The sequence below is a fragment of the Gekko japonicus genome, unplaced genomic scaffold (assembly GCF_001447785.1).
Source record: "Gekko japonicus isolate JY-2015 unplaced genomic scaffold, Gekko_japonicus_V1.1 scaffold9, whole genome shotgun sequence".
In the NCBI taxonomy this organism is placed as follows: domain Eukaryota; kingdom Metazoa; phylum Chordata; class Lepidosauria; order Squamata; family Gekkonidae; genus Gekko; species Gekko japonicus.
The window spans coordinates 437,512-454,145 of NW_015168044.1; the positions used below are offsets into that span (position 1 = coordinate 437,512).

Sequence of the window (16,634 nt, forward strand, 5' to 3'; positions counted from 1 at the left end):
CAAAAACACAGAAAACTGCAGGCTGCAAATACTGCTTTTTAGTTAGCTGCTCGCATGTGCCCATCTTTGTCATTTTTTGGCCTCAGTGAGGAAAAACATCAAGCCTTATTTTGTGAAGTTTTCTTACTGCGCATCCAGAAGTGATTCTTGGACTTTGCAGACAGCAAGCTTGGCTTAATGCCCAGAAAGCCTGTGCAAGCTGCCATTGTTGGTCCTCAGGAAGGAGGTTTGAAAGCTGCACCCTTGAACCCCATTTTGAGGGAAGGAGAGTTAAAAAATGCCCCAACTAAATGAGGGGAATGCCCTCGCAGTGGGTGCTGGTCAAGCTCTGCCTCTGTCTCCCCCTGCAGGCTTCAGTGGCCACCTGTGCCAGTATGACATTGATGAATGTGCCAGCACACCCTGCAAGAATGGAGCCAAGTGTGTGGATGGCCCCAACTCCTACACGTGTGAATGCGCAGAAGGTAAGGGGGGGGGTTCCTGCTCAGGTGTTTTGTCTTTCTGGTAACTAGATCAGGTGTCTTGGTGGTGTCAGGATCTTGGGCCGCATGGGGCCAGGGCAGTGGTGGATAACTGGTGTCTTGGGGGAGAGAATTAACTTTTTCTGGTGATGTAAACTGGTGGGATGCCGACCTGGGGCCCAGAGGAAGACATGACGCTGCCTTCTTCTGAGTCAGACACCCCCCACCCACCCACCCCCGATTGCTCAAGGTCAGTCTTGTCCACTCAGACTGGTAGCTGCTCTCCAGGGTCTCAGGCAGAGGTCTTTCACATCACCTGTGGCCTGGTCCTTTCACCTGGAGATGCTGCCAGGAACTGAACCTGGGTCTTCTGTGCATGCAAAGCCAATGCCCTGTCACTGAGCTGTTGCTGTTGGCTTTGGCTCAGAGGAGGCATTTCTCCCAGGGCTAGACGGGCAGTGCCCAGAGATGAAGCCTCCACAACTTGTGACTCCCCAAGGCCTACAAGCCTGCAGAGTAATAAGGACCCTTTTTGCGGGAAAGAAAAAGGGGTGGCTTATTGCCCCTGGCAGCGTTTGGCTCAGCAGAGCACAGGCTGTACCCTCCTGGCCTAGAACATGGCAGAAGCACTGGCTGTTTCCTGCTTCTCCTCTCTCCTTCCCTCTTGCTGCCCGGGACACCTGACTTGGAGGCCTCCATCTTGGCTAAGAAAACCCCCAGTTTTCCCCAGGGGTAGGTTGCTGGGGTGCCTCTCTGCCACTGGCTCCCCTCTCCTCCAGCCCCCTCGCCTCTGCAGAGGAGAAAGCAGGAGCATAAAGTTTGTCCCTGTCCCTCCCCCCCCCCCGGTTGCGTGCGCTTGACGAGTGAAACCCAAGAAGCATCCAGACAAAAACAGCAACCAGAGTCCCTGGCAGCAAACAGTGGGGCTTTTGTGGAGTAGCTCCCGCCAGAAATCTTCCAGCTGAACAGTCTCTAATGAGCATCTTGGTCAGACAGGAGCTCCGATGAAAAGCGTCCGTGTAGATTTTATGCCGGGGGGGGGGGCAGTCAAAGCCTCACTTTGTCTTCCTCTCCTGCCCGCTTTTGTCCTTCCCCCTCCAGCCCTGCACTTCTCAGCCAAGGAGGATGGCAAGATGAATGGGCACGGCTATTATCCCTCGGTGCTCCCAGCCATCCGTCCCTCCCCCTCCCCTCCCCTCCCCTCCCAGCAGATCTGAGCTGCAGGCAGACAGGCAGACACAAGAGGCCGGCTCTGGCTCTCTGGGAGAAAGACAGATGGGAGCTGCAACAGGCCAGTCTTTGTGTAGTCTGGGGAACGGGTCCAGTTTCTGAAGCTGGAAGATGGTTCTGCCTTCACGTGTCCGTCCCGTCCCCGTCCCCCCCACCCTCCGGTCCTTTGCCACGCTTCCCCTTTCTTTTCCAGCAAGCGCCATCTCAGTCACTTGCCCTCATCAGTCTGGATGACAAGTCTGGACGAGTGTGGTTTGGCTTCCAGGTAGAGCCTCCTCCTCCTCTTCCTCCTCCCTGTCGGTGGCTCCTTGGGGGCCTCCTGCCTTCCCACATCTCCCCTCCACAGACACTCAGCAGAGCAGGATTCCCAAACGTGGTGCCATCGGGCACCATGCTGCCTCCCAGTACTTTCCTGGGCACCCACCGAGCTTCTCGGGAAGTGTAAGGCAGGGATTCTGACTGGCTGTCCTCATTAAAATGAAAGGGTTTTCCACTGTGGGTCGGGAGGTCAGGTGAGCACCAGGGCTTTCCTTAGTCAGTGGGCGGTTCCGCCCCCTCTCCAGGTTTCCCTTCTCCTCAGCAGATGCCACCTCCTGTGGCAGCCATTTTGGGGTGTGGCTCACCACCCCCTCTCAGAGTTCCAACGGTGCCTGCAGGCCCCAAAAAGGTTGAGGACCCCTGCAGTTAGCTTTGTAGAGGGGCTCTCTTGCAGATTCATTGGCCCGGGAGGAAATGATCCTCCCCCATTGCACTTTTCTTTTTGCAGAATCGGCAGAGAAGTGGCTGTACAGCTTTGTGCTTTTAGGCCATTGTCATCTGCACATGAGTTAACAATTTCCAAAGTAATAACCACCTAGTTTTCTTGGTGTAAACAGAATAGCAGCTAGGCATAGAACAACATCCTAGTGTATTAATTGTGTTTTTCGCCGAGAAACCTTTCATGCGAGTCTACCAGCCCTGCACAACGTCTCTCTCTCCTACTCACCCCAGTATTCTTGCTCTGCTTAGAGCAAACATTTCTAGCAGCACACCAGGATTTCAGTGTAACAGATCCCCTGGCTTGTAATAGAAGCCCATAGTCTGCAGTTCCCTTCCCAGAACATCTCATTCCCAAGCCTTCAGAATGACGAGGCCACCTTGTCTTTCACAGAGGCCTTTCTTTGACTTTCCTGCAAATATGGGTGAGCAGTTAGAGAATGCAAGACCAGCATTCCCGTCCTGTTGGTGGTTGCTAGGGGCAAGCGGCAGGGGATGCCTCTCCCAGTGCTTCTGGCTTCTGGTGGGCCAGTTGGTCTGATGCAGCTGTGGCAGCGCTTGTGTTCTGGTTTGGCGATACAGCAGGTCAGACAGTGGCCTCCTGATGTTTGCTGTCCTTTCTGCCCCAGGTTTTGCTGGCCATCACTGTGAAACTGATATTGACGAGTGTGACCCAGACCCCTGTCACTATGGGGCCTGCCACGATGGCATTGCCACCTTCACATGCCTCTGCCAGCCTGGGTATACTGGCCACCGCTGTGACATCAACGTGAACGAGTGCCAGAGCCAGCCCTGCAAGAATGGAGGGACTTGCCAGGACAGAAACAACGCTTATCACTGCCTGTGCCTCAAAGGGACAACTGGTGAGAACTGTGGGGTGGAGGCTTGGCAGCTTCCTCCCACTCATATGTAAGAGTTGGATCTAAAACAAGCCCAGAAGACATCTGAGGAAAGGGACATGCCCTTTGGCATGGGCAAGAAATTTAAGGATCTAAAACAAGCCCAGAAGACATCTGGGGAAAGGGACATGCCCTTTGTCATGGGCACGGGCAAGAAATTAAAAAAAATGCAAGCTATCCCAGCTCTGTGCTGTGTTTTCCATGAACTAAGTCTCCCCTTCCCCAGCCCACTGGGGATCTCACTCCAGAACCCCTCTAGCTTTTGAGATTTCACTTCCATTTGAAAAAAGGCTTTCAAGAACTTGACATTTGTGCCATGGCTGCTGTCATGTGGGGTGGGCAGGTCCAGGGTCACCCGCAGGGTCTCTGGCAGCAGCAGGCTGGGCAGGGATCATACTTCGATGGGCTACACAATTGGACTCTAGTCCAGTTGGACATGGCTCAAACAGCTTCATTGGCAACTCAGCAATGCAGTTCCATTCACTACAGGTTACCCAGTCCTTCCTCCTCCAGCAGCCACCCCTGGGTGTGCCTAATCACCACCTTCAAAACCCTCCCAGTAATCGGCTTCTCCCTCAGAGCCTGTTTCCCGCTCATCCTTGAGTCCCCTCTGGCCTGCACATGCCCAAAAGCACACCCTCTCTGGCAAGGGCAGCTGAAATATCACGTCTAACCTATTGGCCAGTTTCTGCCCCATGCTTTCCCATTCCTTGCCCTCTCTGGGCACTTCTTATGGGTCTGGGCCAACACCCCCTTGTTCCTGACCCGTCCTAGCTCATCCTTCTCGCCCACCACTGACCCGCCTCCCCCCCCCCAGAGAGTCGCTAGTTTCTCGACAACAGCACACTCTTCTCCAGTCTGCCAAGAGAAAAAGTCCAAATTAATATGGGCCCCTGCCACCTTGCGCTGTATCCTGTAGGGCGGCACAGCCAGGTGCCGAGTCAATTGTGGGTTAGTATCCTTCATGTGCTGAGATCACACCAGAGGAGCATGATCCATTACTAACATGAACTTTACACCCCAGAAGTAATGCTCCTGGGTCTCAATAGCCCATTTGACTGCTAGGGTCTCCTGCTCAATCACGGCATATCTATGTGCCCTCCCTTTCTGACAGCTTTCAACTGAGATACAGGATGGGATGCTCTTTTCTTACATCTTGCAACAGGACTGCTCCCAGTCCTCTTCTGGAGGCATTAGTCTGTAGCACAAAGGGCTGCACAGGGTCAGGGATCCGCAGAACCGGTTCCTATGTCAGTGTTGTCCTGAATTCTTAGAATGCCTCCACCATCTCAGCCTGCTGCTGCAGCTTCTGAGGCATTCGTTTTCGTATCGTGTCTGTTAAAGGGGCTGCCATCATTGCAAACTGGCGTATAGATCTCCTACAGCATCTGGCCAAGCTGAGGAACCGTTGCAGCGCTTTCTTGTTGGTTGGACGGGGCCACAGATTACGTCTAGAGGATGTATCTTCCCTTATCCTACCAGAAACCCCAAGTAGGATACCTGTGTCTGGGCCATCTTGCATTTTTTGGATTCGCTGTCAACCCAGCTTCTCTTAACCTCCTTAGCACCTTGCTTAGGTTTTTCATATGATCTTCCCAACCCAAGCTGAAGATCCCAACATCTCTCAATGTAAGCTAAGGCAATTTGCTCTAGCCCTGCCAATACCTGATCTATTAGGTGCTGGAACGAAGCTACTGCCCCAGAGGGCATGTGTGTGAGGTGAAATAGGCCCTGGGGTGCCAGAAAGGCTATTCTCTCTCTCTCCTGCTCCCTCAGAGGAATTTGCCAGTACCCTCTTGTCAGCTCTAAGGTGGAGATCCACTTAGCCCGCACCAGGCGGTCTATCAAGGCCATCCACTAGAGGCATAGGGTGCACATCAAACATAGAAATGCTATTCAGTTGATGGAAGTCAATACAGAAGCAGATAGACCCATGTGGCTTCAGTACCAACAATGGGGAACTTCACCAGGGACTCTTCAACTCTTCTCTCCCATTTGTTGCATCTCTTCTACCTCCTACTCAATGGAAGTTTCTACCACTTTGGACCATGGACAGTGCCCCATATACTCCAGCTTCCCAGGTTCCACCTCGATAGCATGCTGGGCTCAGGTTGTATCCACCCCCCTCAACAGCACATCTGTAAATGCAGCCTCTGTCACCTTCACCTGATGCACATGTCCCTGTGGCAAGTTCTCCAAGGCCAACTGTCTCTGTTGTCAAACTCCAGTGGCTTCTTGGCCCAGGTCATCCTCTGGATCTTTCTATCCTTCTTCGGCCTCCAGCACGTCTGCGCACTATGCCTGGCAAGCCTTAAGCAGATTAACATGATAACTATGGAGTTGGTCCCTCATGCCTGACCTTCTGATTTTATAGTCAACCTCCCCACCCTCCACACTACTTCAAAGGGCCCCTGCCATTGTGCCAACAACTTGAGGAGTTAGGGGGAGGAGCACCAACACCTGGTCCCCTGGCTTTAAGAGCCCTCACCTATACATGTGGGTCATAGGCTTGTTTCTGTTGAGACTGGCCCCCCTGCAAGTCTTCTCTAGTCCAGTTGGCTAGCAATGCCTTTGAAATTCCTTTATAAGAGAACTGTTACTCTTAGGTCAGCAACTGAATGTCCTGGAAGGTCAAAATGTTTCCTCACTGGTTTTTTAATGTTGTGGTTTCTAATGTCAGAGTTATGTCTATTTATTCTTTGCATCCTCCTTGACTGAATCCTCCTGGACCGAATTGAGACCTTCATTTCCTGTCTCATTACTATTGCTGGTATCTCTGCACCTACTACCCCTCTGCATATCACACCTAATCCAATCAATCCTACTATTGTCATTCACCTGCTATTGCCATTCAGCATCTGAAATCACCTATATAATGTTTATATCTTTGGTACCTCTCGTTCCAGTTTATGGCATGCATGGCCTGGCCAAACAAAGTGACATTTATGTCAGATCTGGCCCTTGTAACAAAAGAGTTCGACACCTCTAGCTCTAGAGGGCCCACTAGATCCATCCCAGTGCACTCGAACGGGACTGATATTATGGACATGGGGATGGGGGGGCTGCCTTTGGCTGGACCTTCTGACACTTGGGGCAGGATTGGCAGAACCTTTCCACTACGGCCCAGATCCCCGGCCAGTAGAAGCACTGGACTGTGCCTGCTGCGTATAATGCTGCTTGACATCCCTGTGGACACAGTGCAAGCTGACCTCCTTCCTTCTGTTGTGCCTCTATTGGGTTCTTCCTTACCAAGGTTTTCCCACTCCCTTTATTCAGCCAGGACCCGAACTGCCTTTCTGTCCGCCAGGGCCCACACCATCACGCCTGCTCCAGGACAGCAAGGGTTTCTTATGTTTCTGGGCCATTAGCCCCTGCATCCCTGACCCATCCTAGTTCCCCCTTCTTGCTCATCACCGACCTGCCCATCACACTATACTCTGCATTAAAAACACAGTTCTGGGCATTAGGAGTAAGCAGGGCAGGACAGGCTGGTTTCCTTCTTTCATGTTTCTACACTTCCAGACATTTATTTCTGAAGCATCCTTGTTGTCATTTTGGCATTAAGTGTCTGCGGAAAGGTAAAGGCAACTATCTCAGATGCAGTTGACTTTGCCCTTGGCCAGTTCTAATAAGCGCTTTCCTTCCAAGGACCCAATTGTGAAATCAACCTAGATGACTGTGCCAGCAACCCTTGTGACTATGGCAGGTGCCAGGACAAAATCAACAGTTATGAATGCACGTGTGAACCAGGATACACAGGTGAGCATGGAGCAGGACGGGGTGGGGTGGGGGCGCGATGTCCGAAGACACTCTGCATGTTGAATTGGTGACCCCTGACGGATGATGCTCTGCCCCCTTTCTCAGGGAGAATGTGCAACATCAACATTGACGAATGTGCCAGCAACCCTTGCCACAATGGTGGCACATGTAGAGACAGCATCAACGGTTTCATGTGCATCTGCCCTGAAGGGTTCCACGACGCCATGTGCCTCTCAGAAGTGAATGAGTGTAACAGCAATCCCTGTATTCATGGGAAATGCAACGATGGGCTGAATGGGTATGTTTCTGGGAGTGCTCTGTGGCTTTGCTTAGCCGCCACAAGTGCGGCAGTCAGGAAACCTGCCTCTGAAGCTTGTATATTTATCAGGCAGCATCCGCTGCTCCGCACTGGCTGACGGGATGGGGGCACCCGGGATGTATGCTGCAAGTCCCAGACCAGGGGCCCCGAAGCTTGTATATTTATCAGGCAGCATCCACTGCTCCACAATGGCTGTTTGTTTCCAGGTTAGGCTGACGGGATGGGGGCACCCGGGATGGATGCTGCAAGTCCCAGATCAGGGGCCCTCTGTCAGCTTGTGCCCTGGCATGCACACGCTCCAAAGAAATGGGCCAGCCAGGAATCGTGGCTAGCGTGGTAGCTGGAGAGGCTCAGGATAGCAGCATGCTGGGAGTCACCTGTTGCAGGGGCATAGTCTGTGTGCGTGCTACTCAAGCGCATGTATTGTCATCTTCCATTTCATAACAAAGCTACAAGTGTGATTGTGATCCGGGCTGGAGTGGTACAAACTGTGACATCAACAACAATGAGTGTGAATCGAACCCATGCATGAATGGCGGCACTTGCAAGGACATGACCAGTGGCTACATCTGCACATGTCGGGAGGGATTCAGCGGTAAGTGGTCTGGGTCTTGGGAGACCTGCATGGGAACTGGCAGCAGGGGTATGGTGTACCTCTTGTGCTTTGCCTCTTAGAGGCAACAGTTGGCTCACCAAGAAGTGTAAGTGACCCACAACTAGACATCAGCTGCCTTTAATGGCTTTAAAAAACATGGGGCAAAAAGGTTTGAAATAAAACGTGAGCTGTCTCCCCTGATGATTTCCAAAATGAAGGGCTTTGAAATGCTTCCAAAGGTGGTTTGGACTCTGGGAGGACCTTCAGTAGGTGGCGGAGAACTCCCAAATGTATTACTGTGCTGATTTGGCCAGTGGATGAAACTTTGTTTGTTTGTTTTAACCCAGAATCCAGTCAGGTAAAATCAATACAAGGTTTGCTGTTTGCATTAGCCATTTAGAATGAGGTGGAATAATGATTCAAATAAAGGAAAAGCAATATTTGGAAGAAGAGCTTCCTGCTGTTTCTTCTGGTGAATTGAGTAATGTTGGTATAGTGGCTCAGAGCTGTAACCTGTGAGGTTTCTGGTTCAAATCCTGCCTCTGCCACAGACTCGCTCTGTCTCTTCCTCAGCCTCACATATGCAGTACTGTGGGGAGGCAGGAGGATTTCTGAGATAATGCACGTGAAGCATTTTGGAGACCCCTGTCAGGCTGAGGGCTTAGCAGTGGGGCAGAAGGTCTGCCCGAATGACAGGCTTACTGACTGTGCAGATCTTGTCCACTCTAGGTCCCAACTGCCAAACCAATATCAACGAATGTGCTTCCAACCCTTGCCTGAATCAAGGAACTTGCATTGACGATGTTGCTGGCTATCAGTGCAGTTGCCTGCTACCATACACAGGTAAGAGAATAATTCTGTCCCACTCAGGGCAACCTGGCACAGACAACGGTGTTACGGTCCTGAGATGGGAAGGGAGAGAGGGTGTTTCAAGGCCGTTTTATGTTAGGAGGTGGGAGGGAAGTTTCCGTAGTAGCTGGCGTTTGAGAAACCTCAAAACCTTCAGAGGGGCTCTGGCATTTCCAGCAGATGCATGCACAGATGGACTCCACACCTTCTCCCCCTCCCTGTAAGCTGCACATTAACTGTTTCCTCCCTTCTTTGTATGAGGAGACCTTTCTTGTCTCCCAGGATCGCAGAGGCACTAAGTTCGAGGTGGCTGAACGACACTTGCATTTTGCAGGCAATTTTCCAAAACTTTGGTGTATGGCTGAACGACACTTGCATTTTGCAGGCAGTTTTCCAAAACTTTGGTGTATTGGATTCAGTCCTCCCTAACAGTGACCTTCACACAGACAAGATCAAGAGAAAGTAAAGTTTGCTGGAACAGGAGAGTCTTCTCCTTCAACTGGTTTTCCAGCTATGTGGTGATTAAGAAAACATTTTATAGTCGTTTTTAGGACTGGCTCCCTCCTGGGTCAGTTTGGTGTGCCCCCCCCCCCAATTTTGTTCTTCCTATGCATGCTCCTGCCTTGCATAAGAGGCCAACAGCTTCACAGGCAAGACATTTCTGCTGAGCCAATACCTCTCTGGCTGTTTCCTGCTTCCTCTTGCTACACAAAATGGCAACCAGCGGACAATTGGAGGAAGCTGTGAGTGCTTTCCTGTCTTCATTGGTTGCCATGGAAACAACCATGGGGTAGGGAGGGAGTAGAAGGCTCTGGAAAACAGACTAGACCTTCAGATGATCCTGGCTGACAAGGAAAATAATGTTATGTAGTGAATTTTGGCTTCGTAAACAGGAAACCCTGTTGGGCGAGGGAGCAGAGAAAGGAGAAAGGAAATAGAAGTTGTCTCGTTTTTCCCCTCTGGTAAAGGATATTTTCTCTTGGTCAACCCAATTCTTGTACTAGACATAAGCCAATGAAATGTGAGGCTGTCGTCTTCTTGGACTTTTGCTTTCCAAAGATTTCCTGAGCTTAGATAAGTTCAGTTCCTTTTCCAAGAAGATAATGGCTCCAATAAGACAAAGGTGCCTTAAGAAGGGATAGAAAAGGGCAGCAAGGACCCAGCCCCAAATATTCATAGTCCCAGATCAATTGCAAAAACTCTGGAAATGTCAGTTGGCCCCAGAATAGTATGGAGGAAACTACTGTGTGTGCCGGAACTGCCCCCAGGTGTGAAATCCCAGCTCGTTCTGCCATCTTCTGGTCAGCAAGATTGGGGCCAACTGTGTGTGCTGGTTTTTGTGTTCGGACCCTAGGGCCCGCCTGCGAGAACGTGCTGGCTCCTTGTGGAAACGCTCCCTGTAAGAACGGTGGGGAATGCAGAGAGTCTGAAGACTACAAGAGCTTCCTGTGTGCCTGCCCTTCAGGGTGGCAAGGTAGGTCTGATCTTCAGTCATGTACACATGCCTGCATCTGCACATTTACAGGCGGTTTTTTAGCTCTGGGTTCTTTTTTCTACATGGATTCGTCAAGGGATGGAAGAAATAAAGCCTGTCTTTAAAAAAGGGGGGGTGGTCATGTGGGAGAGGGTTGAGTTTTGGCTCCAGCAATCCTGTCTGACTTCCAGCAGAGCCCTGCAGCGTTTCACTGGCAGAGGGCCCTGCAGTGCTTGGAATAGTCAGCCCTACTGGGTAACCAGGCTAAGTGGACGCTCAAAAAAAGCACAGACGCCTTGGGGAGAGGCAGGCTGCTTACAGGGTCATGGCCTACACACCACCACTGTTTTGTCAAATGCCTTTTAAGAGTTGTGGGGGGGCAGGCCACAGGGGTATTCTTTAAGGGGACCAGTAAACTGCTACCTTTTATTTCTTGCAATTTTGTGTTTGTATTGCCCAGATGTATTGTCTGGGAGCTGGATGGTCAACAGTCCCATTGCAGGTGCTTCATTTATGGCCAGATGGTGCAGTGGCCGGCTAGGCCCCAGCTTACCCAGGATGCATCTGGCTTCCTATGCTCTGGGTGGTGTTACCTGTTGATGCTCCCTGGTTTCTTTGGATCCACTGAGGGTCTTTGCGTGCCCTTCTCCTAAAGAAGGCTTCCTTGTTTTTTCAGAAGTTCCTCATTTGCCAGCTGAAACTGTTTTTTACTTCGGCTTGGGGCTGGTTCACTGCATAGGTGGTCTGTGAGTCCAAGTAATAGGGCTGGATTTGGAATGGGAAAACTGGGTCCAACAGACCCTTTCCTGTGCCCGAGGAGCTGCACGAAAGTCAGCTTGGAGGGAAAGCTTTACCTCTCTGTCTTTTGCCTGTAATGCATTTGTCAGCAAGAAACCCTACAAGCACTGAAAATAGTTCACATTTTCACCCGTGTTTCTGGAAAGCCAAGCCTTGGTGCTAGTTCATAGCTCAGCTTCACGAAGCCTTCTGCTTTAGATCTATAGTACGGCTACAAGCGTGAATCAGTCAATTAATCACTTAGAGCTGATTAGTTGGCAAGGGCCAGTTTAAAATCAATGGGGTGTAATTTTAATTGGTGGGGATGCAAATTAAGGGCACACTTGTTTATTCTCAGAGGCTGCTCTGGTTCTGTTCTGTTTTCTGTCCTAGTCTTACTGCTGGCAATTGACAGTGTGTTCTCCGCCAGCGGAGGCAGAAGCCCCTCAGTGCTTCTCACCTGCTCCACAGGCAGGGCTGGGCGGGTTCTCACGGAGATGTTCAGCCCTGGCTAGAAGTGTTCCATGCCCTGTCTGCTCTGCAGCCTGGACTTCTAGAGCTCTGCTATACTGTCTCTGCCAGACCGGGTGGCAGCGGATTTCTTTTCTCCCTGCCCATCAGCTTTACACAGCCAGGGGCAGAAGTCGGCAGAAACTTTTGTTTTGTTATGTTTTGTGAAGGGTTCTTATCGGTGGATTTTGCCGCCTCGTTTCTTTGCCAGTCTATTGGGAGTTCAGCAACAAAGACCATCAACTCCCAATGGGAATTCCTTCATCTAGCTGTAGTTTTCCCAGAGCTGCCTCTCTGCTTTCCCCTTCTTGTTATCTGGCTATCCTGCGATATTGCCCGAGCTAAAAGTTAATGTTCGTTCAGCCCCTTCTGTGGAATTGGGGAACTGCCTCCAGCTGGAACGCCAAATCTGTGTAAGACTTTGCATATCCCTACCAGCATAGCAAGCGAAGTTGCATAGTCAGTGAGGGGAACCCACCCCGCAGGTTTGCAGACACCCTCCCCCTCATTAGCACACTCAGAACCAAGAGGAATGCTTTTTGGCGGCGGGGGGGGGTGTTCTGTCATAAAGGGGCCACCACAGAAGAAGCCTCACCTTGCCTTGGGGCCTTCCTTATTTCAGAGGAAGGTGGCACATCAAATAGAGTTTCAGGTGACGACTGCAGTAATCGGGGGAGTTCATCAACTATTCTGGAGAAGGACTGTGTAGGGTTTCCAAAGATCTTGCATCTTCAGTGACACTAATGATATTGTTGCTAACCAGAACGTGTTTGTTTTTTTTAAAAGCTTAATGCATACCCTTCATGCCTATTTGTTCACATTTGCTCCTCAGGACAAACCTGTGAGGTCGACATCAATGAATGTGTGAAGAGCCCCTGTCAGAATGGTGCTGCGTGTCAGAACACGAATGGGAGCTACCGCTGCCTCTGCAAGCCCGGGTTCAAAGGCCCCAGCTGTGAGACAGACATCAACGATTGCCACCCCAGTAAGAGCCTGATGCTGGTTTGGGACTTGGTTGCCTTGACTCACAAGTTAAGGCAGAGGCCACACAGACTTGGTCCAATAGCCTAACTCACTCATTCCAATTCCAATAACCTTTGTTGGCATAACAATAGCTTTAAAACTCACCCTCACGAACAGTTGTTCATCTTCCGTCTTCTAGTGCAGCCTCAGGCTGGGACTGCGCTCATGCAGGCCAGCTGCAGACATTTTCTTTTCTAGCTTCCTGAGAACTCCTAAAGGGGGTTTCATTTAGTGCAGGAAATCGTCCTGCCGGTGTTTTTTTCTTCCTGTTTCAGAGGCGGAGTTTGTTCTTCGCACATTGGATGTGAAATGGGCTCTCTTGTATTACCTAGAAAGGACCGGTCCTTTTCGTAAGAGCAAGACTTAATTTGTTATTGGGGACCCAAAAAAGGCAAAGCGGCTTCTTCCAAGTCCATCTCCTGGTGGGTAGTAGTAGCAATTAGATCCCACTATAGAGCAACTGGTAGACCGTGTCCTCTCAGTGTGATGGCACACTCCACACAGTTCCAATGTTCTTTGGCCGCCTTCCATCAGTGAGCTCTGATCCTGGATATCTGCAAGGTGGCTACCTGGGTGACAGAGGACACATTTATCAGACATTACACTACAGCTCGCCAGGCAAGGAGAGATGTGGATGTAGGAAAGGCGATTTTGCAGTCTTCGTTCCAGTGACAGGCTCACCCCCACCTCCTGCTATAAGTAGCTCGCTAAGGGTCCCAACATGGGGCTGCACTAGAAGACGGAAGATGAAAACAGAGTTGCACTTACCTGTAACTGTTGTCCATCGATGTCTTCTGTGCAGACACACATTCCCTCCCTCCTACCCTGCCGTGAGCTCTGTTTTGTGTCATATGGGTAGGCTTGTGGAGGTTTGGTGGGAACTGTGGAGGTTTGGTGGGGACTGAGGGAAGGGGGCGCTCTGCCCAGGACTGCATGCTATCGCATGGCGGGAATGTGTCAGTTCCATTCAGGGCGGGGAACGCCTCCTTTAGGAGTTTTTAGGAAGCTAGAAAAGGAAATGTCTGTGGCTGGCCTGTGTGAGCGCAGTCCCAGCGTGTGTCTGCCCCGAAGACATCGATGAATAACAGTTACAGGTAAGTGCAGATCTGTTATCCAACAGGGAGTACCTGGTGTATCCTAGACCACATTTGTGGACACACCCCAGAATCCTTTTTGACTCACAAGACGTTCCCCCATAGAGGCCCAGGTGCGGCGCAGGTGTCCTGAATGGCTGGCTAACCTTCCTTCCTCCTCCCTCCAGACCCGTGCCACAATGGAGGCTCCTGCTCCGATGGCATCAATGCTTTCTTCTGCGACTGCCAGGCAGGATTCCAGGGTCCCAAGTGCGAGGAGGACATCAATGAGTGCGCCAGCAACCCCTGCAAGAATGGGGCCAACTGCACGGACTGTGTCAACAGCTACACCTGTACCTGCCCCTCCGGCTTCAGTGGGTTCCACTGCGAGAATAATACACCTGACTGCACAGAAAGGTAAGGCCTGGCTGTGGCTGTGGGCGGATTGGCACGGGCATGTGTGTCTGTTGTTCCTGTAGAACAATCAAAACTCTTCACCTAAAATGCGGAGTGATGCAATCCATGTAAATTTTGCAAAGTATGGCCCCAGATTGGCTTGCTTTGCCTAATTTAAGCTTCTGCAAACCACAGCATGTATGGCCCCAGTGTGGAAATGCACATTCCTGGGTTCAGATGCCACCTTTGCCTTATTGATCCCCCTTCTGCTGTCCAAGATTTGGGATGGTTTGGAGAGAACTGGGAGGAGGGTTGCCAGGCATGTTCTGAGAGTCGGTCTCTGTCCTTGGCCTCACAGCTCCTGCTTCAACGGGGGAACGTGTGTGGATGGGATCAACACCTTCACGTGCGTGTGTCCGCCTGGCTTCACTGGCATCTACTGTGAGCATGACATCAATGAGTGTGACTCCAAGCCTTGCCTGAATGGAGGCACCTGCCAGGACAGCTATGGGACTTACAAGTGTACCTGCCCTCAGGGCTATACAGGCCTCAGCTGCCAGGTAAGGAAGACGGGATGCCTGATGGGGACTGACTCATAAGGGGCTCTCTGCTTGCTCTCCGCTTCTGCAGTTCTGCCGACACAGGCAAAGCCTGTTCAAGATCGTTGGGCTATAGGGTATAGCAGAGCAAAAGAACCAAGCAGCACACATGTGTATTAGCTTTAAAAAGTAAAGTTTACTAGTTACTTATGGGGGAAAGAGACTGCAAGTTTAAAGCAATAGACATCCGGTCCAGCTTTTCTAATCTGCATCTTGCCTGTTTAACTTTTACCTCATGTCTGAGCCCCAGGCGAGGGTTGGAACAAAGGGCAGTAAAACCTTCTAAGCCTTCACCCCTGGGACATCTTCAGATCTATTGATCAGCCAATAGACAATTCCAATACCTTGCTCATTATGCATATTGTCACCTACATTCTGGCGGGTAAGATGTGCCAGCTACTACAGTTAAGTGCGTGGACTCTAATCTGGGAGAACCGGGTTTGATTCCCCACTCCTCCACTTGCAGCTACGGGATGACCTTGGGCAAGTCATAGTTCTGACAAGAGCTGTTCTTGAAAAAGAGCAGTTTCTGTCAGAGCTCTCTCAGCCCCACCTATGTCACAGGGTGTCTGTTGTGGGGAGGGGAAGGAGTTTGTAAGCCGCTCTGAGACGCCAAGTGAAGGGTGGGGTATAAATCCAATCTCCTCCTCCTCGTCTAGGAAATTCGCATGCATAAGTAAACACATTGATACTTTCATGACATCAGGAAAGGAACTTGCTCCTGGGGAGGGGAAAGTATAGCGGTGGGTCCAGGCATGGAGCTCAGGGAAGGGGACAGAGAAGTAGAGTAGCTCAGTCCCCTTCCAGCCTGCATCCTATCTCAAAGGTAGAAGGCAGTGGGGGCTAGGAGGACTGGCCCCCCTCCGACATTGGCGCTGTGTAATGCCAAGTCTATTAATAATAAGACCACAGTCCTTCGGGACTTTCTGCAGGAGCAGAAGGTAGACCTGGCGTGCGTGACCGAGACCTGGGTGCGAGAGGGAGAGACAGTAGCTCTCTCTCAATTACCTCCTCCTGGGTTCTTGGTCCTTCACCAATCGCAGACTAGGGGGCGGGGGGAGGAGTGGCTCTATTCATTTAGGAGGCTTACTCCTTCAGGGCACTCCCGCTGCCGAGGATCACAGGCACAGAGTGGCTTAGTGTGGGAAGCCGGGGAGAGTTTGATGATTTGGTTGGTGTACCGATCGCCCAACACACCGGCCAATAGCCTACCGTCCCTGGTGGAGGCCGTATTGGGCTGGGCATTGGAATACCCTAGACTTATAGTCTTGGGTGATTTCAATGCCCAAGCTGATGATGTGGCCTCCGCTCAGGCAGCAGACCTGGTGCTGTCCATGGCGGCACTGGGACTCTCTCAACTTGTAACGACTCCCACTCACCGGGCTGGGCACACGCTTGATCTGATCTTTGCGACGGGGGTTACAGTGGACCAGTTTACTGCTTTGGCAGTACCATGGTTGGACCACCTTGCCGTGAAGGCCCGTCTGAATGTACCACCCCAACCCTGTTTGGGTGGCGAGCCTATTTTGGAGCAGAAAGTAGTGTTGGGGGAGCAGGTCCCATGCAGGGCAGACTTCATCCTCTTTGCTTAAATGCAGCATTTAAGTGGAGAGGCAGTGTGGTTTCATGGTTACCATGCTTGAAGGGGAATGAGGGTGCCTGAGTCCAGCTGTCCAGCCAGCCGTGATGCTCACTGGGGGATCCTAACTATAAATACACCTTGATGGGGTCCGAACTGGCAGAGACTGACCAAGAGAGAGATCTTGGAGTCATAGTAGATAACTCAATGAAAATGTTGAGACAGTGTGCGACTGCTATGAAAAAAGGCCAATGCTATGCTGGGGGTTATTAGGAAGGGAATTGAAAACAAATCAGCCAGGATCATAATGCCCCTGTATGAATCAATGGTGCGAC

At 51.2% G+C, this 16,634-nt stretch overlaps 1 protein-coding gene across 1 annotated transcript in view; it reads left to right on the top strand.

The window, feature by feature from the left end:
* Positions 1-16,634, top strand: part of NOTCH1 (notch 1) — a 104,201-nt gene that overhangs the window by 67,154 nt on the left and 20,413 nt on the right. The window contains exons 10-19 of the mRNA XM_015414176.1: positions 351-464; positions 3,077-3,310; positions 6,995-7,105; positions 7,211-7,403; positions 7,874-8,019; positions 8,749-8,862; positions 10,223-10,342; positions 12,462-12,614; positions 13,914-14,142; positions 14,480-14,681. Of these exons, the coding sequence (XP_015269662.1) occupies positions 351-464; positions 3,077-3,310; positions 6,995-7,105; positions 7,211-7,403; positions 7,874-8,019; positions 8,749-8,862; positions 10,223-10,342; positions 12,462-12,614; positions 13,914-14,142; positions 14,480-14,681 (1,616 nt within the window). The remainder of the gene's footprint in view (positions 1-350; positions 465-3,076; positions 3,311-6,994; positions 7,106-7,210; positions 7,404-7,873; positions 8,020-8,748; positions 8,863-10,222; positions 10,343-12,461; positions 12,615-13,913; positions 14,143-14,479; positions 14,682-16,634) is intronic.